Source organism: Hemiscyllium ocellatum, chromosome 4 (genome assembly GCF_020745735.1).
Source record: "Hemiscyllium ocellatum isolate sHemOce1 chromosome 4, sHemOce1.pat.X.cur, whole genome shotgun sequence".
NCBI classification, from domain to species: Eukaryota; Metazoa; Chordata; class Chondrichthyes; order Orectolobiformes; family Hemiscylliidae; genus Hemiscyllium; species Hemiscyllium ocellatum.
Genome location: NC_083404.1, coordinates 19,077,818 through 19,092,228, shown reverse-complemented (window position 1 = coordinate 19,092,228; position 14,411 = coordinate 19,077,818). Strand labels below are relative to the sequence as shown.

The 14,411-nt window shown below is 38.5% G+C and overlaps 1 protein-coding gene across 2 annotated transcripts in view; it reads right to left on the bottom strand.

Annotated features, from left to right (window-relative positions):
• Window positions 1-14,411, bottom strand: part of mib1 (MIB E3 ubiquitin protein ligase 1) — a 144,582-nt gene that overhangs the window by 93,580 nt on the left and 36,591 nt on the right. For both annotated transcript variants that reach the window (XM_060822813.1, XM_060822814.1), the window contains exons 4-9: window positions 13,970-14,074; window positions 7,860-7,926; window positions 6,396-6,600; window positions 6,086-6,269; window positions 5,045-5,189; window positions 3,356-3,489 (exon numbers count right to left, since the gene is read on the bottom strand). In XM_060822813.1, coding sequence (XP_060678796.1) covers window positions 3,356-3,489; window positions 5,045-5,189; window positions 6,086-6,269; window positions 6,396-6,600; window positions 7,860-7,926; window positions 13,970-14,074 — 840 coding nt within the window. The remainder of the gene's footprint in view (window positions 1-3,355; window positions 3,490-5,044; window positions 5,190-6,085; window positions 6,270-6,395; window positions 6,601-7,859; window positions 7,927-13,969; window positions 14,075-14,411) is intronic.

Here is a 14,411-nt window from a genome sequence, read left to right as displayed (position 1 = left end):
TTAGGAAGGCAAATGCAATGACGGCATTTATTTTGCGAGGACTTGAATATAAAAGCAGGGATGTACTTCTGAGGCTCGAAAAGGCTCTGGTCAGACTACATTTGAAGTATTGTGCGCAATTTTGGGCCCAACATCTCAGGAAGGATGTACTGGCCCTGGAGCATGTTCTGTTCATATAACCATGATAATCTACTTTATTGTGTTATGATTTTTCAAACACCCTACCTCCTTAATAATGAATTCCAGCATTTACCCATTGACAGATGGTAGGTTTAGCTACCCTATGTTATACTCTTAAAAAATAATCTCACGTAAAGGTTGGCTCAGGTCTGCAAGATCATAATTTACCACACGCCACAAGCAGATGTGAAGACAAAAAGCTTAATTCAGTAAGAACGTTACTTTAAACATAACTGCTTCAGTTTCTAAGGGTTAATGAAGACTGAAAGAACATATATCAATTTTTTTGGGGGGAGGGGAGATGGAGAAGTGAGTGAAGAGTAGTAAACAGTGCATATGAAAACAGTGTGCAAAGACTAACTTACACAGCAAACATTAAATAAACAAAATCTCAGGCCTTCATCAAATCATCAAAATCAGCCTTCTGGGAAGAGGAAGGATATGGAGGCTTGAGCCTCACGAGTGCCGAAATGCAATCACACTTCACCAAGGGCTGGGCCAAGAATGGGATCTTCAGTATTACACATTCTGACAGCAAACTTTTGAGAAGGAGCCAGACACAGACAGTAAAAAGCAAAGTGAGGGAGCATGAGGGAAAATGCACTCAAGTGAACACAACAGAATAAATGGCTGGTGTGTTATCACTTCAACCATTACCTTTGGGATTCTTTTTAACAGCCATACTCTACATATCAGGCAGTTTTTTTTTATAGTAGTTCAAGGCAAGCCAGTCAAAAACACTACTTATGTAAAAGTAGACCCCTTAAATTTGACTCAAAAAATGGTCTTCAAAATTTGATTTTTACAAACATATATCAATCATATTATTTTCAGAGACCCTCAAACTTAATCATGTCATACTTTTACCACCCAAAACAAAATCAGCTTAAATTATAAATTTCACACAATATCATGTCATTGCTAGTTATGTTTTTACTTAAATAATGGTATGCAATAGTATGTAACTCTTATCTACATCCAGTTGGGACTTAAATGAAACTGGTCATGCTTTTGAATATTCACAAAATCACGCAAGAAACACCAGTATCATGTCCACTTGTGTGTGGATGAATAATTTAGTCGTATGTTACTAAGTCACTGTTTAATAATTCACTGTGCTGGGAACTTGAGAGACAGCCTTGCCAATTAAGGATCTACGTTTTTAAAAACAAAATGCTGATTTAGTGCAGATCCAGTCAAATAAAGCAGCTCCTGCACAAAAAAGTTCTGTACATCAGCTATCTAAAACAGGCTGATAGAAATTTCATAAGTTAGACAGAAGTGTGCATAAGGAATTTAAAACAAAGGAAACATCAAAACTTATGCAAAAGTTGAGGCAGAGAGGTAAAATGATAGTTAATGCCACTTGCTACACTGGCTATAAGATGAGATTGTTTTCTACAGTCTTATTCCATTCCATATCATATGTGGGCCAACAGTTTGAATAAACATGGGATCCACTGTTAACAGCACCCAAAAGTTGGCTGAATGAGTAATGGAAAATTGGTCTTCTGGTAAGGCACGACCAAAAGTCATAACTTTAAAGCAGAATAAGGCAATTTGATTTTATATCTTTTTGTACAAAATTAGATCTGACAAAACACAAGAAACTGACAGCACTCCCAAAGGCTAGTGCTTCCAAATAAACTTGTTGGACTATAACCTGATGTTGTGCGATTTTTAACTTTGAAACATAAAAGGTATTGTTTATTGCATAATATTCTTCACCTTGAGTACAAAAATCCGTACTTCTAAAAAAAATTACTTAGCTTGAAACAGACACTGCCATTCATCATACTCTTCCACAACTCAGCCAAAACTAATCAATACTTTTAGTGACATACTGTACGTCAATCATGTAACAAAACAAGAAAACTAAGCATTTCATTCTTTGATATTTCAAGTAAATTTGCTTCAACAAACATATTAAAGGCAGTTTGCACATCATATCATAGATCAGAGACAAGAGGAGGCAATGATCAAGTGGCATTATCGCTAGATAGGTAACATAAAGATGGTCATAAATTTAATTAGTAAAAAATACAATAAAAATTAAAATAAAACAGTGCTGAATCATTTGCTCCTTAATAAAACCCAAAGCAAGTAGTAATTTCAAACAACAAGTAGCATGTTGGAATATCATTTGACAGACCAAATGACACACCAGCTGCAACGTCCCAAAATTGAATTCCGTCTCACAAAACTATCTCAGAATTATTTGAATTGAAGTTATAGACAGAGTTGAATAAATTCAAAATATCCTTGTAACAGCTTATACATGCCACAATATTGTAGAATTAAACCCATTTCCTAATGTAAGAATATAAAATCCATTACCTCATCATGTTTTGTTGAAGCTGACAATAGTGAAAGACAAGCATTTGTAATTACTAAAGGGCTAATAAAATAACCTGTTCAAATTGTCGTGAGAATAAAGAAAGCAGTTTAGGTAATGCTGAGACAAAATAAATCTCACAATATTTTAGAGTTTGTAATTCAACCTCATCCTCTGTTTACATAGTGATATGTAAACTACCTATCGCTCTTAAAATCTTAAAAAAAACATGAAAAGCAAAGCATTCGCTTGGAAGTAAAACAAATCCAATTTCTTTTCCTAGCTGTACAAAACTCAAATGTGTCCAATAATTTGCTCAGGTAACCCACATTAAAGGCCAGTTTGCACACTGTTCACCTGATCGATCAGAGACAAGGAAAGGCAATGATCTAGTGACACTCTCGTTGGAAATGTTACTTCAGAGAGCGAGTAACATTCTGGGGACCCAGGTTCAAATCCTGCCACAGCAGATATTGAAATTTAAATTCAATAAAATCTTAAATTAGGGATTTACATTGCTGATTGTCAGGAAAAGCCTATCTAACATTCTTTTGGGAAAGGAACTGTGAACCTTACTTGGTCTGGACCATACATGACTTCAGACCCACAGCAATGCGGTTGACTCTTAACTGCCATTTGGGAAGGGCAATAAATGCTGGTCTAACCAACAACACCCTCATCTTGTGAATGAATTTTTAAAAATTCTACACTTTGCAAAGTATCAGTAAAGATTTAAAATTTCGGAAATACTTGGGTTTTCTTTTACTACCATGTTCTAATTACCACAAAAGTAATTTGTCAATGAAAATGGCACTATGGAATAAGATGTTTAAGACTCACATCAACATCGGGTCGTGCCATTATTTCTTCCACTTTCGCAACGTCGCCATTGGCTGCAGCTTTAACCAGCTCTTCATTGATGTCTCCAGATTCTTGAGTTTCAAATAGCTTTTTCAACAACTGGGACAGACGCTCTGATAAAACAAAATATTGTGAACAGAACAATGAACAATAATGTACACCCTCCAATCTAATGAAACAAAAAAATGCATTTTCTTAATTTTTTTTAGAAGATTTTTTTCACGACTCTGTAATATCGCTCATGAATTGTGAAGCAAAATTCCAGAAAAGGAAAAAAAATGCACCAAGACAGAATTGATTCAATGTTAATTCTGGACCTAGACCAGGTGACTGGCTATCTACAGCTCATTAAGGACTCATGCTCCTCCCAATCTTGATTGCTCAAACCCATTTTGATGGTTGTCATATTCTATACATCAGGGACTTTTTTTTTCAAACAAAAAGCCAACCCTGTTCTTAGAAAAGAAAGTGACAGTTAACTTTATGTAAGTTTATTTAAAAAGAAAAAGTTGTTCAAATGTGACTTTTGTGTGACTATCTCATTTGAGTAACAGCGATTAAGATCTGTCAATTTTCCCGAAACTAAGAACAAAAGTGGCTCACCATTAAGCTTGATCACTACTTGCCTAGAATAATAAGAAATTATGTTGGGAAGAAAAGTCGTAACAAAGTGGTACCATCATACTCGAGTCCCAGAAATCAGGAAGCAAGGTGTAGAGAGTAGTGCTTGAAGCCTTTTAGAAGGTGAGCATAGCACCAGCTATTAGAGATAAGTTAGGAATTCTTGGTCAGCACGCATGATTACTGTAATGGTGGCCGATACGGAACTAATTATTTTGTTTACTTAAAAAAGAAACAGGGATTCAAATCAAACACTAACGAAAGCTCAGTCTCTACTGCCCATGACGGGACTGCTTCAATGGTTTTGTTCTTAAAAAAAATCTACAAAATTGATACACAAGTTGAACACTGGTTACGGACATGACTTCATTCATATTACAGGAAGACATCTTACCTTAAATATTATTCAGGGGACCAATAATTTTCACATTCGACTCACATTTAACTGTGAGCGCGACTGGCAAAATGCGCATCTGTCTTAGTATCAACTTTTCACATCTTGCTTACTCTTTACTTCCAAGTTCCTTTCACTCATCCTCTGGTCTTACTGGTTGGCTGTTCAGCCACTTCTGACCCTTGATCACGAGTAATAGTTTCATAACATTCTCCACAGCCCATTCCAACCATTAGCTCTCTCCCAGCCAGTCTACTCCATACAGATGTCAGCCTCCTTGCGTTAATTATTTTTGGTTTTTTGTCCCACTATTTTCTCTTTACACCCAAAGCCTGCATTTTACACTCTGAAGACTAAAGCTCACTTTATTTACAGAGGTTGTTAGTATGCTGGCAACACTGAAGGGCAGAGTGAAATGTTATGTAGGCAAAATGCACAAGTACATTCAAAATGGATAAAGTCAAACGTTCAGTCATATAATAATAAATAGAACTTTCCAGTGTAAAACTGAAAGAGATAAAAAATGTGCCAAAATAATATGGACAAAAATATATTGCCCTTTCAGGACAGTGAGAAACACCAACATCCAGCATAACTGGTGGTATGCAGTATAAAAACAACAAAAGAAACATTTTTCAGAGGCTGATATGTACCACCAGATGCATTGCACACTGCAGATCCTGCTGATGCCACTTTAGTAACAGCTGTAGGGTTGTACGTCCATGAAGTCCCACAAACCTCAACTTTTAAATCACTGTCAGAGTAAATCTGCTGAACACGCCCAACTTTCCCCAAAGTCTGCATTAAAAACAAAAACATTTCACAGATTAGACAATATGCTAGTGTGGTCAGGTGTTAGTGGGTTGTGGATCGATTCACTATTTTCAACATTGCATTTAATTTGCATCCATAACTAATAGCAGGTAAATTTCATAGATTCCTGGTCAGATTAATTTTTTGATTCTCTCATTCAAGCTCTCCGATCACATGACAAGATTTTAATGCTACCATTGGCTTAAGTTGCTATAAGGTCCACATCTTTATCATTTCAGTGCTGTATACCTTAAAGAAGATTTAAAACAAATGAGAAGAATATGCTGGAAACTAGAAACAGAGAGAGAGATAAAATACTGGAAACACTTAGCAGGGTCTGGCAACATCCATGGAAAGAGAGAAAGACAGAATTAACTTTTAAGGTTAATGAATTTTCGTCTGAATGAAAACTTACAGATTTAACAACTTTTAAGTCTCTCCTTTCTTCCAGTTTTGATGACAGACAAAATTCTTGAAACATTTTGATAGCTTTAAAAAGCTTAACTGAAATTTAACATGCACACATCTCTCAGAACATAAAGCAATGCTCTCGTAATTGGCAAATTCAGTTTTGATTTCAAATCGCAAAAAGGATGTAAAGACAAAGGCAAAAACTGCAAGGAACTAAAAAAAAAGCATTTGAGAAGCTGACAGAGTTCACTTCTATTTTAAAGGGACCAAATTCAGAGTGTCAAACAGTGAAAGCACGTTCCTTGAAAGAACTCTCTTTCCTTGTCAGCCAGATTCAGGTTATTCCTTATCTCTGGGTTTATATCGCCAGGTTTAGCATGTGTAAGCAAACAAAAATTGTACAACAAACACGAAAATTCCAGTGCAAATGCACTGTTAAAACATAGCTATAAAAATTCATATCAACATACAGGGAGCATTGCTTCAGCCCATTCTCCATGGCCACGCTGAAGAAGCTTGATTCTCTCCAAGTCGTAGCAGATTTGAACCAAGTCACCAACATTAAACTGTGAAGATCCACCTTCTGCTCCCTGAACTGCATCCCCGCTTCTAACCACATTAGCCTTAGTCAGTACTGCAGGATTGAATGTCCACCTAGGGGCATTAAAAAATCTTTCAGACGTTTCACTTCAAGAAACAAAATTCTATAAACTGGAAATAATTAACTCTGCCATACTTCAGTACTATGCAGTTTTTTCTTCTGACTTTTATTTTACATACCTGTTGCCACTTGGGTACTGTACTACAATGTCATGATCTTCATCAATGCCACAGACTGTTCCAGTGGTTGTTAATGTCTCAAACATACCATCAGTCCAACCACCATGTCCATGCTGTAATGACTGAACGATCTCTAGATCCAGGTCAATATTTACAAGATCACCAATCTGTAAACCACCAGGGTTGCGACTTCCATTTTGTTCACCTAGTATCATTTGTTGTAAAGAGAAAAATGAAATGGTTAGCATATTAAAAAAGCAGAAAACTCTTGAAATAAAACTCAGACTTGTGGTGTTTGATGGAAAGTCTGAACCATAAAGTCTACAATGCTACCACCTGGTGGTTACAATTTCATTTCAACCAAGAAATACAGCAATGGCGATAGGCACTTCATGATACAAAACAAGTTTGAATACAGTTACATTGAAATCAATACATTTTTTAACAAATGGCCTCGAACAATGAAAGCTGCTCAACTTTCAAAGTTCATATGGAAATACTGCATTAATTCCGTTACAACAGGGAGAGCAAACAAAATCAAATCAGCCTCCCTGCCAATGGATCTGCAGTGAAGTGAAATTAAAACATTCAATGACTTCAACAATTGCTCAATTGTCACTAACTAGATTTGACAAATAACAATTCTTGGACACCAAGTTTATAACAAACAAAAACTAACAATTTATTATTTATCATGTAACGTAGCAGAACACAGATGAAAACAATTAACATCGACAATCTTAGTCCAATTTTTTATGAACACAAACCCCAGTTCAGTGTTGACTGAAGTTAAGGGATTTACTAACAAAAAAAGGAAAAATGATTGTAACTTGTCAGTCTGATAATGGTTTCAACAATGAATACCAGGCCTTCATGAAATCATTTGATGATGGGTTGTATTATATGCATAAGGACCAGATACCTTGCTTGAATTCAGAGGCCACTGCTCAATACAAACAGCTTCCACAGATCTCTGCTGACTATTACTTAATTCTTACAACTGAACAACTTTCAACAAATTGATGACTGGAGAATGACTGCAGACAACAAAACCATGAAAAAAAAAAGCTTGCCAGCCCAGCAGCTTCTGAAGGAAAACTTTCTGCCACCCAAAACCCAGTCAGGACCAGTTCAGGCTATTTTCTCTTTCTTTTTCAACAGTCTCTGTAATTGCTAGCCTATCTTGATTGACCAATTCAACATCCAAACAGCTGTCAATCCCTTAGCATCACAACTTCTCACTGTCCTTAGAGGAGTAATTAATCAGCATTATCCATCCAGGCCATAACATAACATCAAAGAAAGAAGAACTTTGGGGAGTGACAAAGGGAACAATAAGATTGGCAATCACAAATGATGACAGGATGTGTGAAGCGATCAGAAGCATATCAGCTAACAATGGTGGACACCACATTCATCTAATTTGTGTTTTGAATGCTTAACAATGATTGCGACTTTACGTACCCAACACAGGACAATGATCTCGGTAAAAAGAACCTCCTTTTGCATCCTGGACACATTTCAAATCAGACTGGTGAAAAGGATGAAAAAGATCAGATTAAACATTACGCACGTAAACAATATCTACCTCACACTGACACAAAGCGAAGTCAATACTGAAGGATACATTCGATCATTTCAGTTAACAGTGGGTGAGCATTTTCAAAACGTTTCAGCAATGTCATCCAGTATGACATTAAAAAAAGGAGGCAATGACCTAGTCGTATTATCACTCAACTATTAATGTAGAAACTCAGCTAATGTTCTGGGGACCTGGGTTCAAAACTTGCCATGACAGAATCTGGAATTAAGGGTCTAATAATGAACATGAAAACACTGTCGACTGCCAGAAAAATCCATTTGGTTCACTAATGTGCTTTAGGCAAGAAAAATGTGCTGCCCTTACATGGTCTGGCCTAAATGTGACTCCAGGCCAGAAAGACTTAGATTCCACCACGAGTGAATAAAAAATAATGACCAAGTACAATGAAATATAAAGATTCCATATCCAAATACTACTCAGAGCTGATTTAGCTAATCTTAATTCCTCAGGCAAAATGGTCTCCAGGGTCAGAGTGGAGGGTCACCAATTTGATCAATCAGAAAATTATATACGTATCATCATCTTGGACATGCATTCACAAATTAATTTTACTACCAATCCTCTTAGATGCATTAATCTACCACAAGACATAAATGATAAAAGCTGTCCATTCTTAATTTTTTTCTTATCACTTGGACATGGAAAAAAACTCCAAGAATAAGAGCCCTGCAGCGAGCTAAATGAAACAGAACGTATAAATTTTGATGGCACCGTGCAATTAATACAATAATCCAGCGTTAAAATTATGTGCATGTTATGTTACATTCCTTACCTCTTGCAGGAAGAGTACAAGTTCAGATTTGTCAAGGAATGGGCTGAATGAATGGGAGTATTAATTTGCTTAAGAATTTGCCAATCAAGCCTGTGCCATATTCAACTTTAAACTCTCACAACTGTTGTCCGTTCGAGGAAAAGAAAACATGTTTTACTTTTGTTCTCTTCTCAAGAAAATATAAATCAGATTACTGATTCACTGTATTCCACATCCACTTAGAGTCACAGAGTCATGGAGATGTACAGCATGGAAACAGATCCTTTGGTCCAACCTGCCCATGCTGACCAGATATCCTAACCCAATCTAGTCCCACCTGGCAGCACCCGGCGCATATCCCTCCAAACCCTTCCAATTCATTTACCCATCCAAGTGCCTTTTAAATGTTGCAATTGTACCAGCCTCCACCACTTCCTCTGGTAGCTCATTCCATACACGTCCCACCCTCTGTGTGAAATATTTGCGCAGTAGGTCTCTTTTACATCTTTCCCCTCTCACCCTAAACCTATGCCCTCGAGTTCTGGACTCCCCCACCCCACGGAAAAGACTTTGTCTATTTACCCTATCCATGCCCCTCACAACTTCATAAACCTCTGTAAGGTCACCCCTCAGCCTCCAACGCTCCAGGGAAAACAGCCCCAACCTGTTCAGCCTCTCCCTATAGCTCAAATCCTCCAACCCTGGTAACATTCTTGTATATCTTTTCTGAACCCTTTCAAGTTTCACGGCATCTTTGCGATAGGAAGGAGACCAGAACTGCACGCAATATTCCAACAGTTTTTGAGATATGTCTCTTGATTAAACTTAAAATATAAGCCATAACTATTAATTTAACCTTGGACAGTGTTTTGTAGAGGAATAGGACGGTGTCTGTAGATTGTGAAGGAGCAAAAATGGCCTTTAGCAGAGTAATACGCGCTTCTTGTCCGATGTGGGAGTTTAAAGAGAGTTTAAGGGTTACTGTGGATAATATCTGCAATAAATGCTGTTGGTTGTGAATCTTATCAGATCGAATGGATCAGTTGGAGAGACAGTTAGAAGCAATGAGGAATTTGCAACCGCAACAGTATGTGATGGATGGCAGTTATAGGAAGGGGGGAAAGTCTCAAATACAATCACAAAGATGGGGTAACTCCAGGAAAGGTAAGAGAGTTGGCAGGTAGTGTAGGAGCCTTCTGTGACTATACCCAATTCAAACAAGTATGTTGTTTTGGAAAATGTAGGGGGTGATGGATTCTCAGGGGAACGCAGCACAAACAGCCATGTTTCTGGTATTGAGACTGGCTCTAATGCAACGAGGGATACGTCACGTTCCATGAGATCAATTGTGTTAGGGGACTCTCCAGAACGAGGTACAGACAAACATTGCTGCGGCCAGCAGAGAAAAATCAGAATGGTGTGCTACTTTCCTGGTACCAAAATCAAGGATGTCTCAGAGAGGGTGCAGAATATACTCAAGGAGGAGAGGGGCCAGAGTAGGTCATTGTCCACATTGGAACCAACAACATGGAAAGCGAAAAGGTTGAGACTCTGAAGGGAGATTATACAGTGTTAGGCAGGAATTTAAAAAGGAGGTCCTCAAGAGTAGTAATATCTTGAAAACTCCCAGTGCTACGAGCTAGTGAGGGCAGGAATAGGAGAATAGAGCAGGTGAATGCATGCTGAGGAGCTGGTGTAAGGGAGAAGGATTCACATTTTTGGACCATTGGAATCTCTTTTGGGGGAGAAGTGACATGTACAAGAAGAATGGTTTGAATCTAAATTGGAAGGGGACTAACATACTGGCAGGGAGATTTGTTAGAGCTGCTCGGGAGGATTTAAACTACTACACGGGGGTGGGGGGACTGAGGGAGATAGCGAAGAAAGAGATCAATCTGAGACTGGTACAGTTGAGAACAGAAGCAAGTCAAACTATCAGAGCAAGCAGGGACAAGGTAGGACTAATAAGTTAACTGCATTTATTTCAATGCAATGGGCCTAAAAGGCAACAGTCTAGATTAGAGTGGTGCTGGAAAAGCACAGCAGTTCAGGCAGCATCCAAGCAATAAAATCGACGTATCGGGCAAAAGCCCTTCATCATTCCTGATGAAGGGCTTTTGCCCGAAACATCAATTTTACTGCTCTTCAGATGCTGCCTGAACTGCTGCGCTTTTCCAGCACCACTCTAATCTAGACTCTAGTTTTTGCCTAAAAGGCAAGACATATGAAACTCAGGGCATGGTTAGGAACATGGGACTGGGGTATCATAGCAATTACAGAGACATGGCTCAGGGATGGGCCGGACTGGCAGCTTAATGTTCCAAGAAGCAAATGCTACAGGAAGGATAAAAAGGGAGATGAGAGAGGAGGGGGAGTGGCATTTCTGATAAGGGAAAGCATTACAGCTGGACTTAGGGAGGATATTCCCAGAAATACATCCAGAGAAGTTATTTGGGTGGAACGGAGAAATAAAAAAATGGGATGAACACCTTATTGGGACTGTATTGTAGACCCACTAATAGTCAGAGGGAAATTGAGAAACAAACATGTAAAGAGATCTCAGCTATCTATATGAATAATAGGTTGACTATGGTAGGGAATTTTAACTTTCCAAACATAGACTGGAACTGCCATAGTGTTAAAGATTTAGATGGAGAATAATTTGTTAAGTGTGTACAAGAAAATTTTCTGATTGATTATGTGGATGTACCTACTTGAGAAGGTGCAAAACTTGACCTACTCTTGGGAAATAAGACAGGGCAGGTGACTGAGGTATCAGTGGGGGAGCACTTTGGGGCCACTGACCATAATTCTATTAGATTTAAAGTAGTGATGGAAAAGGACAGACCTGATCTAAAAGTTGAAGTTCTAAATTGGAGAAAGGCCAATTTTGACAATATTAAGCAAGGACTTTTGAAAGCTGATTGGGGGCAGATGTTCGCAGGTAAAGGGATGGCTGGAAAATGGGCAGACTTCAGAAATGAGATAATAAGAATCCAGAGAAAATATATCCCTGTCAGGGTGAAAAGAAAGGCTGGTAGGTATACGGAATGCTGGATGACTAAAGAAATTGAGGGTTTGGTAAAGAAAAAGAAGGAAGCATATAGACAGTATAGGTCGAGTGAATCCTTAGAAGAGTATAAAGACAGTAGGAGTTTACTTAAGCGTGAAATCAGGAGAGCAAAAAGGGGACATGAAATAGCTTTGGCAAACAGAATTAAGGAGAATTCAAAAGGTTTTTACAAATACATTAAGGACAAAAGGGTAACTAGGGAGAGAAGAGGGCCCCTCAAAGATCAGCAAGGCGACCTTTGTGTGGAGCTGCAGAAAATGAGTACACGAGTATTTTGCATCAGTATTTACTGTGGAAAAGGATATGAAAGATGTAGAAAGTAGCTAAATAGATAGTGACACCTTGCAAAATGTCCATATTACAGAGGAGGAAGTGTTGGATGTCTTGAAACGCATAAAGGTGGAAAAATCCCCAGGACCTGATCAGGTGTATGCTGGAACTCTGTGGGAAACTAGGGAAGTGATCGCTGGGACTCTTGCTGAGAAATTTCTATCATCAATAGACACAGATGAGGTGCTGGAAGACTGGAGGTTGGTTAACATGTTGCTACTCTTTAAGAAAGGTAATAAGGACAAGCCAGGGAACTATAGACCAGTGAGCCTGACGTCGGTGGTGGGCACGTTGTTGGAGGGAATCCTGAGGGACAGGATGTACATGTATTTGGAAAGGCAAGGACAGATTAAGGATAGTCAACATGGTTTTGTGCATGGGAAATCATGTCTCACAAACTTGACTGAGTTTTTTGAAGGAGTAACAAAGAGGATTGATGAGGGCAAAGCAGATGTGGACTTCAGTAAGGTGTTCGACAAGGTTTCCCATCGGAGACTGATTAGCAAGGTTAGATCACAGAATACAGGGAGAACTCGCCATTTGGATACAGAACTGGCTCAAAGGTAGAAGACAGAAGGTGTTGGTGGAGGCCTGTGACCAGTGCAGTGCCACAAGGATCGGTGCTGGGTCCTCTACTTTTTGCCATTTATATAAATTATTTAGATGCAAGCATAAGAGGTATAGTTAGGAAGTTTGCAAAAAATACCAAAATTGGAGGTGTAGTGGACAGTGAAGGTTACTTTAGATTACAACAGGATCTTGATCAGACAGGCCAATGGGCTGAGAAGTGGCAAATGGAGTTTAATCCAGTTAAATGTGAGGTGCTGCATTTTGGGAAAGCAAGTCTTAGCAGGACTTATACACTTAATGGTAAGGTCCTAGAGAATGTTGCTGAACAAAGTCCAAAGCTCCTTGAAAGTGGAGTTGCAGGTGGATAGTGAAGGCGGCCTTTGGTATGCTTTCTTTTATTGGCCAGAGTATTGAGTACAGGAGTTGGGAGGTCATGTTGCGACTGGACAGGACATTGGTTTCATTAACCACAGAACATTACAAAATTTATACCGGACTGGATTTCGCAGTCAGTGGTGAATTGACAGCGTTCACCACTTGTTTTCCAGAAACCTGCCTTGCTGCTTAAGAAATGTTCCAATATAACTCTTTCAACAAGGGTTTTGTTAACACAGCAAGAAACAGCTCAATCAGAGGAATTTCTACTGAAACAGGTAGTTTTACTTTAAAATTCTGCATTTCCATGTTTAAGCAGACATGCACATTGCAAACGTGCCTATTAATAATTATAAATTTCCATTATCATGTTGAGCACTGTTAGGCCCACTATGATACCTACCATAAATACAGCCATTATATTTTACAATACACATCTGTTTGAAAGTATGTTTCAGGCCACTTCCCCACTTATGAATTATTTCGTAACACCAGATGTTCTGAAGGGCCCTCAATGTTTCCTTTATATGTTTAAATCATATTTGTGGTTCCCATATGTAACGTTTTGGTTGTATTTCAATCTACATTGTATAATTAATTGTAAAAATGTAATTGAATACATAAGAGTCAACTTAAATGCCAAGGCAAGTGTATTTGCTGTTTCAAATTAGCAGATATGGAACATTTTATTCTAAATAACAACCAGTGGTACCGACAAACTCAGATCATACGAATGATTTCTGCATTGACAAAGATGCATGACTATCTTCATTTACAAAGCTCCTTTCTCATTTTCACAATCACCGTACTGCAGCACTTTGAGTGTCCAAACATGTACCCAGACGTTGCAACATTATTCCGATCCTACTTACCATGCCTTCAAACCCCACTCTGTATAGGTTCTTGGCGCCATTGTCCCACAAAACATATGCTGCACTGTGAGGACTAGATGCACTCCAATCTTGGATTTCAGTCACCTAAGAAACCAGCAAGATTCACATTATCAGACTACTAAATTAAAAACAAGCAGAATTTCAATGCTAACTCAAAGGATAGGTACAGGCAGCATTAGGCTCTGCTACTGGGAGGACAAGGGAGATGTGGTACACTGGAGAATTTCAACATGCAAGGAATATCTCCTATCAGTGATGGAAATGATTACACACAAGTGGGAGGGGCAGGGGAGCAGCAATCACCACGGAAAGGCATTTGTCACACTGGCTAAACAAAGGTGGACGAATATTTATGCCCCTTTCCCACAATGGAAAATTTAGACCAAAATAGACAGGCTCATTTACTTCCAACACAATCATG